This window comes from Hyperolius riggenbachi, chromosome 3, assembly GCF_040937935.1.
Source record: "Hyperolius riggenbachi isolate aHypRig1 chromosome 3, aHypRig1.pri, whole genome shotgun sequence".
In the NCBI taxonomy this organism is placed as follows: Eukaryota; Metazoa; Chordata; class Amphibia; order Anura; family Hyperoliidae; genus Hyperolius; species Hyperolius riggenbachi.
In genome coordinates, this window is record NC_090648.1 from 501,825,374 (window position 1) to 501,841,315 (window position 15,942).

General features: G+C 48.1%; 1 protein-coding gene across 1 annotated transcript in view; it reads right to left on the reverse strand.

Moving 5' to 3' along the window:
• Positions 1-15,942, reverse strand: part of BLTP3B (bridge-like lipid transfer protein family member 3B) — a 177,916-nt gene that overhangs the window by 78,625 nt on the left and 83,349 nt on the right. Inside the window, exons 5-10 of the mRNA XM_068278319.1 lie at positions 14,613-14,802; positions 10,952-11,092; positions 8,648-8,824; positions 7,123-7,303; positions 5,017-5,100; positions 2,062-2,238 (exon numbers count right to left, since the gene is read on the reverse strand). Coding sequence (XP_068134420.1) covers positions 2,062-2,238; positions 5,017-5,100; positions 7,123-7,303; positions 8,648-8,824; positions 10,952-11,092; positions 14,613-14,802 — 950 coding nt within the window. The remainder of the gene's footprint in view (positions 1-2,061; positions 2,239-5,016; positions 5,101-7,122; positions 7,304-8,647; positions 8,825-10,951; positions 11,093-14,612; positions 14,803-15,942) is intronic.

Sequence of the window (15,942 nt, forward strand, 5' to 3'; positions counted from 1 at the left end):
GGGGGGAGCTACCGGACATCGCTGGAGGCTGGGTGAGTATATATCCTGCACCAGTGGGGGAGCTACAGGACATCGCTGGAGGCTGGGTGAGTATATATCCTGCACCAGGGGGGAGCTACCGGACATCGCTGGAGGCTGGGTGAGTATATATCCTGCACCAGGGGGGAGCTACAGGACATCGCTGGAGGCTGGGTGAGTATATATCCTGCACCAGGGGGGAGCTACAGGACATCGCTGGAGGCTCGTTAGTATATATCCTGCACCAGGGGGGAGCTACAGGACATCGCTGGAGGCTGGGTGAGTATATATCCTGCACCAGGGGGGAGCTACAGGACATCGCTGGAGGCTCGTTAGTATATATCCTGCACCAGGGGGGAGCTACAGGACATCGCTGGAGGCTGGGTGAGTATATATCCTGCACCAGGGGGGAGCTACAGGACATCGCTGGAGGCTGGGTGAGTATTTATCCTGCACCAGGGGGGAGCTACAGGACATCGCTGGAGGCTGGGTGAGTATATATCCTGCACCAGGGGGGAGCTACAGGACATCGCTGGAGGCTGGGTGAGTATATATCCTGCACCAGGGGGGAGCTACCGGACATCGCTGGAGGCTGGGTGAGTATATATCCTGCACCAGGGGGGAGCTACAGGACATCGCTGGAGGCTGGGTGAGTATATATCCTGCACCAGGGGGGAGCTACCGGACATCGCTGGAGGCTGGGTGAGTATTTATCCTGCACCAGGGGGGAGCTACCGGACATCGCTGGAGGCTGGGTGAGTATATATCCTGCACCAGGGGGGAGCTACCGGACATCGCTGGAGGCTGGGTGAGTATTTATCCTGCACCAGGGGGGAGCTACCGGACATCGCTGGAGGCTGGGTGAGTATATATCCTGCACCAGGGGGGAGCTACAGGACATCGCTGGAGGCTGGGTGAGTATATATCCTGCACCAGGGGGGAGCTACAGGACATCGCTGGAGGCTGGGTGAGTATATATCCTGCACCAGGGGGGAGCTACCGGACATCGCTGGAGGCTGGGTGAGTATATATCCTGCACCAGGGGGGAGCTACAGGACATCGCTGGAGGCTGGGTGAGTATATATCCTGCACCAGGGGGGAGCTACAGGACATCGCTGGAGGCTGGGTGAGTATATATCCTGCACCAGGGGGGAGCTACAGGACATCGCTGGAGGCTGGGTGAGTATATAGCCTGCACCAGGGGGGAGCTACAGGACATCGCTGGAGGCTGGGTGAGTATATATCCTGCACCAGGGGGAGCTACAGGACATCGCTGGAGGCTGGGTGAGTATATATCCTGCACCAGGGGGGAGCTACAGGACATCGCTGGAGGCTGGGTGAGTATATATCCTGCACCAGGGGGGAGCTACCGGACATCGCTGGAGGCTGGGTGAGTATTTATCCTGCACCAGGGGGGAGCTACAGGACATCGCTGGAGGCTGGGTGAGTATATATCCTGCACCAGGGGGGAGCTACCGGACATCGCTGGAGGCTGGGTGAGTATTTATCCTGCACCAGGGGGGAGCTACAGGACATCGCTGGAGGCTGGGTGAGTATATATCCTGCACCAGGGGGGAGCTACCGGACATCGCTGGAGGCTGGGTGAGTATTTATCCTGCACCAGGGGGGAGCTACAGGACATCGCTGGAGGCTGGGTGAGTATATATCCTGCACCAGGGGGGAGCTACCGGACATCGCTGGAGGCTGGGTGAGTATTTATCCTGCACCAGGGGGGAGCTACCGGACATCGCTGGAGGCTGGGTGAGTATATATCCTGCACCAGGGGGGAGCTACCGGACATCGCTGGAGGCTCGTTAGTATATATCCTGCATGAGGGGGGAGATTTGCGGTTTTTTGGTCGGCTGCTCACAGCAGTCACAGGTATCCGGCGGCATCAGGAGATCCCTGCCGGTGCCGGTTACTAGGGTCTTAGCTGTACTGGAATTATTATACGGTTGGCAACACTGGTATGTAACTTTTTTTGGCTACTAGTACCCTGTTTTGGTATCTTTTTTGATGAAAAGATAATAGTATTGAGCTTACCTCCATACAGCTGGGCTATGCTGGGCATGGATTTGGTGGGCGAGCTGGAGCTGCGATCTTTCACCGCTTGTTTCAGCATGTCCACGTTACACTTGAATTCCTGCAGCAGCTCCTGTGCCCAGGCACAGCGGGTCTTTGTGGCATCGCCATAGTGCATCCAGTGGCTGCAGCTGTCCTCTGTGAACAGGAGCGAGACGTCAGGGCGATCAGAGAGACCGGGGCAAGAAAACAGTTTAAAAAAATAAAAACAGCCGGATAAACTGAGGACATTAAAGTGAACCTTAAGTGAAAATAAACCGATGAGATAAACAATTGTATCTATCCTCCTAAAAATGTTTTTTTAGATACCCCACAGTATTCTGTTATGTTTACAAACATTAAAAAGTAGATTCATTGTTTTATTTCACCTCAATGACACAGTCTGTCCCGTGTCTCAGAGAGCAAGAATATATGAACTATTGACTTTTTATCACCTGCTCTATGAAGCCCAGTTCTCTGCCTGGAAAGAGTTTTTTGGCTGTAATTTCTAATCAGTGTGGAATGCTATAGTCTGAATGCATAGCCTGGCATGACAGTTCGATAGGGCCGGTGATACAATACGAATAACCGGGGTAATTGACACAGGGCCCCAAGACTGCTGCAAGACACACACCCCCATCCTTCCCCCAACTTTACTAAGCTTTTGCAAGTGTAGCGTCTCGCCTGTTCGAGCTGGCACACTCCATTATTCCATTGCTCCATGTGTTCCCGCCTTCTTCCCGGCCGGCCCCACCTTTTCAGTGACTTGGTAACAACATGCATCGCGTGACAGAGGGGAGGCGATCCTGAGGATGGAGATGGGAACCCACGGACCAATGGAGGAGCACTTTAGCCAGGACGGGCAAGTCGGTACACTGCCCAAAACTTTGCCAGGGTCCCGGGAAGGGAAGACCTGGGAGGAGGGTTGGCAGCTGGGTCACTTTGGAGGCCCTGATTTGTAGGCCCTGAGGGTTGGTGGTGGAATTTGCCAGCAATAAAGAGGCCCCTACTGCAATTGGGGGGGGGGGGGTTAATATTGCTTGGGGGCCCCACTGTAAATAGAACCGGACCTGCAGGCAGCACCATCCACATTATGCTTTCCTACAAAATGAAGACTATCTACAGGCACATCTTAATTCATACTAGAGAATGAATTAAAAAAAATCATTGATTTACTTGATGACGGGATGACTTTAAAGGATAATTGTAGCTGAACTTCTTCCACACAAAGCTTTACCGGCAGCCCCTGATCAATAATGCAAATATATTACATTACTAATTTTGTTCCTGGAAGGAGATATGAGGTGGAAGATCCTCTGTGTTTATAAGCTGCTGATGCTGCACAGACCTTACGGGCTAATAGGGCCCAGGGGTAGCAAATGAGGACACAAGGACAATGAGGACCCAGGGATGACCAATGAGGACACAAGGACAATGAGGACCCAGGGATGACCAATGAGGACACAAGGACAATGAGGACACAGGGATGACCAATGAGGACACAAGGACAATGAGGACCCAGGGATGACCAATGAACAATGAGGACCCAGGGCTGAACAATGAGGGCCCAGGGCTGAACAATGAGGGCCCAGGGCTGAACAATGAGGACCCAGGGCTGAACAATGAGGGCCCAGGGCTGAACAATGAGGACCCAGGGCTGAACAATGAGGACCCAGGGCTGAACAATGAGGGCCCAGGGCTGAACAATGAGGGCCCAGGGCTGAACAATGAGGGCCCAGGGCTGAACAATGAGGGCCCAGGGCTGAACAATGAGGGCCCAGGGCTGAACAATGAGGGCCCAGGGCTGAACAATGAGGGCCCAGGGCTGAACAATGAGGGCCCAGGGCTGAACAATGAGGGCCCAGGGCTGAACAATGAGGGCCCAGGGCTGAACAATGAGGGCCCAGGGCTGAACAATGAGGGCCCAGGGCTGAACAATGAGGGCCCAGGGCTGAACAATGAGGGCCCAGGGCTGAACAATGAGGGCCCAGGGCTGAACAATGAGGGCCCAGGGCTGAACAATGAGGGCCCAGGGCTGAACAATGAGGGCCCAGGGCTGAACAATGAGGGCCCAGGGCTGAACAATGAGGGCCCAGGGCTGAACAATGAGGTCCCAGGGCTGAACAATCAGGGCCCAGGGCTGAACAATGAGGGCCCAGGGCTGAACAATGAGGACCCAGGGCTGAACAATGAGGACCCAGGGCTGAACAATGAGGACCCAGGGCTGAACAATGAGGGCCCGGGGCTGAACAATGAGGACCCAGGGCTGAACAATGAGGACCCAGGGCTGAACAATGAGGACCCAGGGCTGAACAATGAGGGCCCGGGGCTGAACATAGTTGCATAGTTATTTTGGTTGAACAGTGAGGAGCAGCAGTTGCAGCAAATTTTACACAAATGCTTGCATCTTCTAAACAGACCAGTCAAATACTGCATAAGATGCCGCTTCTGATTGGTCGTAAACCAAGCTGCATAACATTAGCAAAAAATGTGGATCTACCATGGCAAGAATGAACACCTGGCCATGCGTCTGAGGATATAGGGAACGCGTTTGGGATATAAAAGGTCTGTAATGCAGCCGTTTCTGAATAACTGGATTCCACACACTTATAGGAGGGAAATCATTACTAACATACATTTGCATTAATTATACAAGCTTCTTTTAAAGTCCAGTACACAACGTCAATGTTTGGCACCTGGCAGGGATCGGGTTCGGCTTTTCAGGCGACAGTTTGTGGCTATGAAGAGGGGAGGAGTTTAGTTGAGCAGCACATGACTGAGCGACTTCCTGTGGGCAGGGATAATGGGGGGAACAATGTGCTCGGCAGTAGCTCAGACGTCGCACAAGGCGGACTTTGTTGGTCGCATCAGCAGAGCTTAATCTAGTGTGTGTACGAAGCTTTATGCTTTGCGATGGGCATAATCCATACTACCTACCTTCCCGGTGATAAGGATAATAATCGACAGTCAGCTGGCTGAAGGATAACTGCATGGCACCCCCGGTAATTCTCCGGTCCAGAACTGTCAAATAAAATGTGATCAATCAGCAAAATTAACAAATAATTCGTGAGAGCCATCGGGCTTACTAAAAAAATTGCAATGATTAACAGGAATGATTTATGATCTTATAAAAAATAAACTTACCACTGGGATTGACACAAGTTTTTTTTTTTTATAATGAAGGCGCATGGCACTGAAACGCATAATGACGTAATCTGGCGCAACGATCGAGGTACCGCCCACCCCCTGCCCAGACACCGCCGCCACACGGAGCATTAGTCCCCGCTACTGGCCGCAGCGAGGTTGCAACGTGAGGTGACACTGTTATACAGTAGGAGCTGGAATCCTTGTTGATCTTCTTGATAGATTTTATCTTTGTAAGTGGATTTTATATCTTTTCACGAAGTGATTAAAAAGGTTAATGCACCAGAGAGCGCTCCTATATGTTGTTTTTTTTCTTTTTTTCGTTTTAACCCATTCTAATCCGTGTACATGACCCCCACCCCCTCCCCCAGTTTATTCTTTACCTTCTCACACTAGTGCTGGGAGGCAACCCAGCATCACTAGGGGGTGGAGTAATCATCTATTAGGGGGTGGGGTAATAAGCTATTACTCTGCGCAATATGGTGCCAGGAGAGATCAAACTGTCTGACCTAGTCCAACACTTTCATCTGAGGGACCAAACTCCATGTTGGAATAGATCCAAAGGCGGAGCCGGCAGGGGAAACCCAAATGCACCCATTAAATAAATATATAATCAACCCAGTTGATTTATTCTACAATCCAAAAACAGTTATAGTAAAATAGTATAAAATAAAAATGTAAACAAGTTTTTCACTATAACTTCATTGCCATCTGTTGGCTGCCCCAACCTTTGTTTTGAGTGGCTTTAAAGAGGAACTCCAGTGAAAATAATGTAACAAAAAAAGGGCTTCATTTTTACAATAATTATGTATAAATGATTTAGTCAGTGTTTGCCCATTGTGAAATCTTTTAAATCCCTGATTTACATTCTGACATTACATGGTGACATTTTTACTTTTGGCAGGTGATGTAGTTGCTGCATGCTTTTTTGGCAGTTGGAAACAGCTGTAAACAGCTATTTCCCACAATGCAACAGGGTTCACAGACAGGAAACTGCCAGGGGTACGTACTCAGAGTTTCTTGTGGGAGGGGTTTCTCCACAATATCAGCCATACAGCGCCCCCTGATGGTCTGTTTGTGAAAAGGAATAGATTTCTCATGTAAAAGGGGGTATCAGCTACTGACTGGGATAACGTTCAATTCTTGGTCAGAGTTTCTCTTTAAGAACTCATCCAGTGACAGTTACTTTTCAGGATTTCATGGAAATGTGACTTTGCACAGTCTCTACACTCAGATTAAGCACAATCCTGCAGCGCCAAAGGGAGAAGAACTATCGGCTCAGCTGTGATGACGTCACGCATGTATACTGTTTTTTTTACTTGTATATCAAGTCAAAATTTCTCATTTTTTCTTGTATTACAAAGGACTCTTAAACCAAGTTACTCTATATATGTTTTGGATGTTGGTGGAAACCGGAGTGCCCGGAGAAAACCCACGAAGACACTGGAGGGGGGGGGTATACAAACTCCATGCAGATAGTGCCCTGGCTGGGATTTGAACTGGGACCCAGCACTGCAAGTCGAGAGAGCTAATCACTACGCCATACATGCACAATACTGTTGCCCATAATGATCAGCACATACGGACACAGCTGAGCAATGTGTACTGTTGCTATGGAGCGGTTGGGCTGACAGTGTTCTGCACAATGGAGCAGCTTCTGGCTGTTTGCGTAGGGAGGGGGACAATGAACACATTCATTTGCAAAGTTTCTAAGTGACCTCCTGGGACACCTGTGGACGTGAGACAGACCGGAATGGCCACCTTGGTAGAGTTCCGTATGGCGTGTGTACTGTAGCCCTTCACTGCATGGAAGTGAAATCCGAACCCATTGTCAGTTTTTGAAAACTAGAAGAAGACTCAGTTGGTCAATGTAGGAAGAGGTATCGGTGATCATCTCACCTTTCTCCTTGGAGTGAATGTCATCACAGATGTGGAGGTCCAGGTGGGAGATGACCAGGTGATAGGAGGTTTCCTTCACATCAAAGTCACGGAAGAGGTTGAGGATGGCCTGGTTCTGCTCGGGGGTGGTGGAGGGCTGCTGACTCTTCACCTGTTGGGTGCTGGTGGGAGGGGTCCAGCTCTGAAAAATGAGCAAAAGTTTGATCTGTTCTATAACCTTCCAGAAGTCTATACTGAGATTCAAAATTCTGTCCCACATCAAACAGGTTTACTCAATAGGAGAATCAAAACTTTTTTTTATTGGCCAAGTAAGTTGACTCTTGGAAGAACCCTGTCTTGGCAATGGGTTACCGAACACAGGCAACAAAATAATAGTCAAGGAATGAAGAGGGGTCCACTTCAATGTCTCAAAAGGTTTATGAAGGATCAATGATTAAGGACCGATCCAGGTCCGAAACATGTCAGCAGAGTCTTCTTATTGCTGTTTTGGGATAAGTCCTTCATAAACCTTTTGAGACATTGAAGTGGACCCCTCTTCATTCCTTGGTTCACTGGATGGGTTACCTGGGTCCAACTCTGTCCTTTGTGAGTGTAGCGGCATACCTATTCTTTTTGAAAATAATGGTCAACAGTAGGTAAAATTGCCTGGAGTTTTGAATGGGACGTGGTGATAGCTGAAGAGTACTGTGCTGTTTGGTATGTCTGATCTTTGCTTGTTTACTATAGCCCAGAAAGGTATCGGGAGCCTCCAGGTAAGTTTACCCAGCATACAATATATACCATGGAAGGGCACATTCACGCTGGGTGTGCTGAAAAATTGTGGGCATTGTTCTGGCGCTTTAGGCCTCCTTTCCACTTGCATACCCCATGCACCTGTAGTGATGATGCGGTGTAGTGTTGACTCACCTGTCCGCTGCTATGCCTCCTTCTCTGTGTCTGTCTCCTTTGCCTCCGGGCGCGCCTGTACCTTGTGATCACGTCATGTGTGCCCGACGTCAGTACATGTGGAGGCATCACCGGGAGACAGGTGCTCCCGGCAGCAATGAAGACAAAACACGGGACACAGGAGGAGATGGGGCAGTTGGTGAGCACAGGACTATCCTGCACACTCACCACGGGTTCCGGGGGTAAAAATTACAAAATTGGGGGGGGGGGGGAGGAGGAGAAAGAAACCAGCCCGGGTCGGTCTTCATGAGTTTGAGCGCTGCAACCACCACGCAGCCAACCTAGTGCTTTTGCCCGAGACTTTTTCATGCCAGATGGTTCGTTTTTCTTGATTTCAGCCGGAAACAGATCAAAACAATGATTCGGCAGTAACGTTGGAGCATTGGTCCCTGCCAGATTTGATTAAGATCAAATCTGTGGGATATCAATGAAATCGAGTAATGTATGGGCACCTTTAGTATTGGAAATAGTCCCTCACTGCCTTCTCCTCATCTGCCAATGATAGCGTGACTGCGTAGCTGGCACGCAATTCTTTCGTTTAGGAACCCTGATAGCGGTAAGGAAAAGGCAGGTGGCTCACCTGTGCAGGTTCTCGGGTGGACGCCATGCTCTTCCTCTGCTCCGTGGACTTCTCTATCGCTTCAGTGAGAGATTTAGCATATTGCACCATGGCCTTCAGCTGGGAATCCGTCAGCACCCACAGCAGGTCATCCAAGACCAGAACCAGCTTTGAGGCCACCACGTTGCAGTCCTTCAGCTGTGGAGACAAATAGGAACATTGGGAAAGAAATGAGATAAAAGAATCAGACACACCCGACTTCCTCCAACACCTCCAGCCATGTCCAGGAAGCCTTGTCTATGGGACCTCTTGTATCTCAACAGCTTAACGCAGCAAACTCAAGTGTAAACCATTCTGAAGGCCCATACACACGTCGGATTTTTCCGAACAACGGGTCGTTTGAACGTCCAGTCGTCCGCACGCCAAATCGGCCATTTGTACAGACTGTCGTTTGGGTGATAAGACTGGTCTTGAGCGATCCGCTGGGCGGAAAAATCCGACGTGTGTATGGGCCTTAAGAGAGGAAATGTATTGACTTACAGGAGAGCAGAGTCAATTGTCCAGGATACCCATTTTTACCTTAAAGAAAACCTGTAGGGAAAAAAGTGGCCAATTTGGGTACTTACCTCAACAGTGGGAATCCTCTGGATAATCCAGAGGCATCCGTTTACCTCCAGTGGGCCGTACTAGTGCTGTCCCCTCCACAAAATCATCGAGAAAGGTTTGTTGGCAGCTCCCACGTGTGCAGTAGCACAGGACTGGCTCGGGCCTTGGTGGAAAAAGCCGAGCCGGATCGGGTGCATGCTACTGCGCAGGTGTAGTGTGGCGACCTTCGGTAGGACGCATCGCTCGATCGGCGAGGGGGATGGGTGATGCCTCTGGAGGATCCAAAGGGTTCCCTCTCCTCAGGTAACATTTTAATTTTCAAACCTTACAGATTTACTTTGAGGCTCCTTTTACACTTATTTGCATTGTGTTACCCTTTTTGCATGCAGGTAAAACAGCAAATCCAGTGTATGGGGCCCAGAACTCTAACCGTGTCATGTTGTGGCGGAAGCTTCCGATTCTGTCGACGCTCCGTCAACAGCGCGTTACTGCAGCGACGAAGAAGTGGCCGAAAGAATTCAAGTCAGTGAGCGATTAAAAAAATTGGAGGGCGGTGCGGCACCCATGCACGCTAAGACACAAATACATTCAGTTTGGCACACTGACCACTAGAGAGCACCCCAAACCACTGCCTGGACGGCCTGTGCTCAGAAATGGCCCTGGAGCTTTGGGAAGCACAGGGTAGACAAACAGGTTGCTTGACAGAGAGATTAGTGACTGAACTGTGTTAACATAGGAGAGATACATTGAGTACAGGCAGAGCCACCTGATGTACAGAGAGCAGTGCTGCTACCATTGTATCTTTAAAGGATACCCAAAGTGAGATGTGACATGATGAGATAGACATGGGTATGTACAGTGCCGAGCACACAAATAACTATGCTGTGTTCCTTTTTTCTTTCTCTGCCTCAAAGAGTTAAATATCAGGTATGTAAGTGGCTGACTCAGTCCTGACTCAGACAGAAAGTGACTACTGTGCGACCCTCACTGATAAAAAAATTCCCCTTTTTATCTTTTTCTTACTCTCAGAAGCCATTTCCTGCTAGGAAAGTGTTTTATAGCTGTAATCTCTTATCAGTGAGAGTCACACTCTAGTCACTTCCTGTCTGAGTCAGGACTGAGTCAGGACTGCGGTGCATGGGCAGCTGACAGCTCTCTCTCCAATCAGAGTCAATCAGAGATCGATCACCTGGTGTATGGCTACCTTAAAGCAGACCTGAACTCAGAACTTCCTTTCTGCTCTAAAAGATAAGCAACAGCATAATAACCTTTACATAAAAAACATTCTTGGTTACAGCTGATACAAATCCTGCAATAAATCCTGCAGTGTGTCTACTTCCTGTTTTCATGGAAGCAGACATAGGGCTAACATCCTGTGTTTACAAATTAGCTGCTCTGCCGAGGCGGTCAGCTGACACAGCTGAGAGATCACATTACAGTGGTGATTAGTCACAGATGAGAGGGAATTAGACAGGCTAAACTCTCTAAATACATACAGGGTGCAGTTCTCTTTGGTTTCCTTCTGCCCTGTGGAAGAGATCAGGTCCACTTTAGGACTGCTGCCAGAACCAATAAAGCAAACAGAATAGGAGTATCTCATATTTGTATTTCCCACGGAATAGCGGAGGAATACATTTTCCCCCCAGATCCGGGAACAGAGCAGCAGATGGCGGAGAGGCTGAGATTTCGCGGCTTCAGGCGACAAACGCTCCCACTCACCCGTCTCTTCAGCGTGACTCGGATTTTGGACTGATTGGTGATCAGGCGGACCGGAGCGCTCATTATTTCGTGTTCGGAACTCTGAATGGCGTCGGCTTCTATTCGGATCATCTGCCAGGTTATCTCTTTAAACGTCAACACCTTGCGAGACGAGAAAGAAAAACTCATATCAGCTGAGGGGCAGAATCTATGTAGGTCAATGTAGAAGCATATTTAGGATAGGTTTGTGATGCCTGCCATAATGTCTGATCGGTTTTGTTCCCATAGTACTAAATTTGTAAACTGCGGCAGTTGGAAGGTGCAGTTGAAAGGATTGCGGAAATTCAGAGGCATGATCAGAGGCGTAGCTATGGGGGGGGCAAGGGGACAAACGTCCCTGGGCGCAGCACTGTGAGGGCACTCAGCACCACTGCTCTCCTACATGCGTGAGAGGCAGCTCGCTGCCCCTGCTTCTCTCCCTCTCTCTGCATAGGAGTGAAGAAGCATTAACAGCAGCAAAAATAAAAAAATAATCACATCTGGATATCTTCAAGGAATCATCAGGCAACAAACACAAATCGGATTCTGATTTACTCACCTGGGGCTTTCTCCGGCCCCTCGCAGCTTTCTGTCCCACGGTGAGCATTCCGCACACAGCCGCCGGTCCAGGATCCCCGCACGGTAAAGAGGACGACCTCAAGGTTGTCCTTACTGCGCCTGTGTGAAGTGCCGCTGTCAGTGAAGCCCAGGTTGTCCGCGGTGTACTGCGCAGACGCAGTAGTTCTGCACCTGCGCAGTACGCCACGGACAACATGGGCTTCACTGACATCGGCACTTCATGCAGGCGCAGTAAGGATGACCTCAAGGTCACTCTCTGCACCGTGCGGGGGATCCCGGGACGGCGACGGAGAGCGTAGCTGTCAACATGGGACAGACAGCTACGAGGAGCTGGAGGAAGCTCCAGGTGAGTAAATCAGATTTGCATTTTAGTTGCCTGATGATTCCTTTAAGGCGGGGCACATCTGGCTATCTGAGCAGGTAAAAGAGGGCACAATTGGCTATCTAAATGGGGTGGGAATGGGTGCACTTATGGCTATGTTTAGGCAGGAAGGGGGCACATATGGTGTCTAAACAACACTTGTACATTTGACTCCACTCATAACAATGACCACATTCTGATGCGTGGGCTACACCCATTTTGTCCAGAGGGGGGCACAAAAGCAGTTTTTTCCCCAGCCATTAAAAACCCTAGCTACACCTCTGATGAAGCGAGTTATGTGATCAGAGTGTGATGATGGAAAGGATCATGTGATCAAAGCAAGATGATGATAGGCATGTGATCAAAGTGTGACGATAAACAGATGTGATCAGAGGCAGACAATTAAAAAAAAAAAAAAAAATCAGACTAAAAAAACAATACAAAAAAAAAAAAAACAATTAGTCTGCAATCTAAAATTGAATGAGGGACAGCAATTATTTTATGACCTTGCACCGCTCGATCTCACGCAGACTGCTGCAGAAATCGACAGAACAGCTGCCTCAAATGGGGCTGAACTGACTGAAGTCGTATGACGCTATTCGCCCTTCGCACCACCCTGCCCAGTCAATAAAAATTACCCTCTTATCTGATCAAGATCACGTCAGTCGGAGTCTTCAGCGCATGCGCAAACCCTCTCGCACATGTGCTGAAGACCCCGACTGATGCGACTGAGCAGTTACAGAGGCTGATTGCGGGTGAATGGCAGACCGCGGGAGGGCGGCGAGGGACTCTGACATACTTATGGGGCTGGAGGAAGCCCCGGGTAAGTATCAAATCTTTATTGTTTTACATCTCTGTGTTCCTTTAAAAAGTAACTGTAGTGAAAACAATAATTAATAAAACTGCTTATTTTTAGAATATTCATTTATAGATTAATAGCTGATGACCCGGCGTTGCCCGGGTATGTATTTGGCTGGTGTTTGCTCCGCCCACTTTTTCTAACCCTAACACACAAACACTCAATGACTTAGTTTTGTGAGCTTTGCTGTCTTTGGCGTAATAATCTGCATTGAAATGAAACAAATTTGATTGGCTGTGGCTCCACCCCCTTTTCTGAATTTGAACCCCAGTCACCCAATGACCAGCTGTACCAGGTTTGAGGCTTGTGCCATTAGCAGTGAAAGAATGGCAGCAATTAAATATTCCCCTTGAAAATCAATAGGGGAATCTTGATTGGCTTTTGTAGGCTCCACCCACTTTGAACAGTAATCCCAGTCACCCAGTGACCGACTGTGCAAAGTTAGAGAACCCTGTCATTAACAGTGTAAGAATGGCTGCAGTTTACATTTTCCCAGTGAAATTTGTCTCCGCCCACTTTTTGGTTATGGGAATAAAGAGTATCCTATATGTTATTCCAGGTAATGTACTATGTGTGTGGCAAATGTCATTCAAATCCGTTCAGCCATTGTTGCGTGATTGAGTAACGAACATCCAAACTTTCACATTTATAGGATTAGTGAGATGGGATTTAATCAGTGTTTGCCCATTGTAAAATCTTTCATCTCCCTGATTAACATGCTGAAATGTATCCCTGGTGGTGACATGTTTAGTCCTGCCAGGTGATCTGTAGGGAATGTTCATTACTGTGAGTTCTAGGCACAGAGGGAGACGCTGCTTGCTTGGCAGTTGGAAAAAAGCGGTTATGTCCCACAAAGCAACAAGATTCAAAGACAGGGAGGTTTTATGACCATGGTCATGACATCACACTGTGGGAGAGGTTCCACAATATCAGCCATACAGACCCCCTGATGATCTATTTGAGAAAAGGTAATGATTTCTCGTGGAAAAAGGGGTATCAGCTACTGATTGAGATGAAGGTCAATCATGGGTTAAAGTTACTCCTTAAAGGATACCCGAAGTGACATGTGACATGATGAGATGGACATGTGTATGTACAGTGCCTAGCACACAAATAACTATACTGTGTTCCCTTTTTTCCTTTCTCTGCCTGAAAGAGGTAAATATCAGGTATGTAAGTGGCTGACTCAGTCCTGACTCAGACAGGAAGTGACTACAGTGTGACCCTCACTGATAAGAAATTGCCCTTTTTTACCTCTTTCTTGCTCTCAGAAGCCATTTTCTGCTAGGAAAGTGTTTTATAGTTGGAATTTCTTATCAGTATGGGTCACACTGTAGTCACTTCCTGTCTAAGTCAGGACTGAGTCGGCCACTTACATACCTGATATTTAACTCTTTCAGGCAGAGAAAGAAAAAAAGTAACACAGCATAGTTATTTGTGTACTAGGCACTGTACATACCCATGTCTATCTCATTATGTCACATTTCAGTTCGGGTATCCTTTAAAAACACAAAAGTGAAAAAATACAAAAAAAAAAAAAAAAATCGGAAAAACCTAAGTGAGGTGAGGGAATTACCGGTATGGAGGGTTAAGGCGTGTACACACGCTGTACTTTTTCAAACGACGGGTCCGTCAGACCCACCTGCTGTGCAGTCGTTCTGCTGACAGTTGCACGTGAGTACAAGCTGTCGGCAGACTGACCAAGTGGATCGGTCAAAAACAGCAGTCTTATCAGTCTGACGACAGCTTGTACTCTCGTGCAACTGTTGGTAGAACGACCGCACTGAGGGTCTGACGGACCCGTCGTTAAAAAGGAGAGCGTGTGTACGCGCCTTTAGACTTACCTCTCCACGCTGCGGGTCCTGGATGCGGGTGAAGCGCAGGTCGCCGTGCTGCCAGTTGGCGTTGACACTGTAGATCCGCAGCTGGGACAGCTCGAAGGAAGCGTTGAAGGCCTTGGCTTTGATGCGGATGACGATGGAGTTGACAGATAAGGAGATTCCTTCTACCACTTTCTCAGCAAAGCCATATTCACTGCAAGAATAAAGTCATAATCACGCTTGTGCACTATATGGGATGAACATCTGACAGCACCTTGTAATACAGTTATTATTAAGATCTTCCTGTGTCTGCGTGGGTTTCCTCCAGGCACTCCAGTTTCCTCCCACATCCCAAAAACATACAAATAAATTAATTGTTTTACCCCTAAAATTGTCCCTAGACTACAATGGACATGTGACTATGGTAGGGATTAGATTGTAAGCCCCTCGGAAGACATGACTATGTACCCAGTAAAGTGCTGCAGAAGATGTCAGTGCTATATAAATACATAATAATAATAATAATAATATGGTAGGACATTAGACTATGACTATGGTAGGGAATAGATTGTGAGCTCCTCTGAGGACAGTCAGTGACATGACTATGTACTCTGTAAAGTGCTGCAGGAGATGCCAGTGCTATATAAACCCATAATAATATGGTAGAACATTAGACATATGACTATGGTAGGATTCGAGTGTGAGCTCCTCTGAGGACAGTCAGTGACATGACTATGCACTCTGTAAAGTGCTGCAGAAGATGTCAGTGCTATATACAGTGGCTTGCAAAAGTATTCGGCCCCCTTGAAGTTTTCCACATTTTGTCACATTACTGCCACAAACAATCAATTTTATTGGAATTCCATGTGAAAGACCAACACAAAGTGGTGTACATGTAAGAAGTGGAACGAAAATCATACATGATTCCAAGCATTTTTTAAAAATAAATAACTGCAAAGTGGTGTGTGCGTAATAATTCAGCCCCCTTTGGTCTGAGTGCAGTCAGTTGCCCATAGACATTGCCTGATGAGTTCTAATGACTAAATAGAGTGCACCTGTGTGTGATCTATTGCCAGTACAAATACAGCTGCTCTGTGACGGCCTCAAAGGTTGTCTAAGAGAATATTGGGAGCAACAACACCATGAAGTCCAAAGAACACACCAGACATGCCAGGCATAAAGTTATTGAGAAATTTAAAGCAGGCTTAGGCTACAAAAAGATTTCCTAAGCCTTGAACATCCCACAGAGCACTGTTCAAGCGATCATTCAGAAATGGAAGGAGTATGGCACAACTGTACACCTACCAAGACAAGGCCATCCACCTAAACTCACAGGCCGAACAAGGAAAGCGCT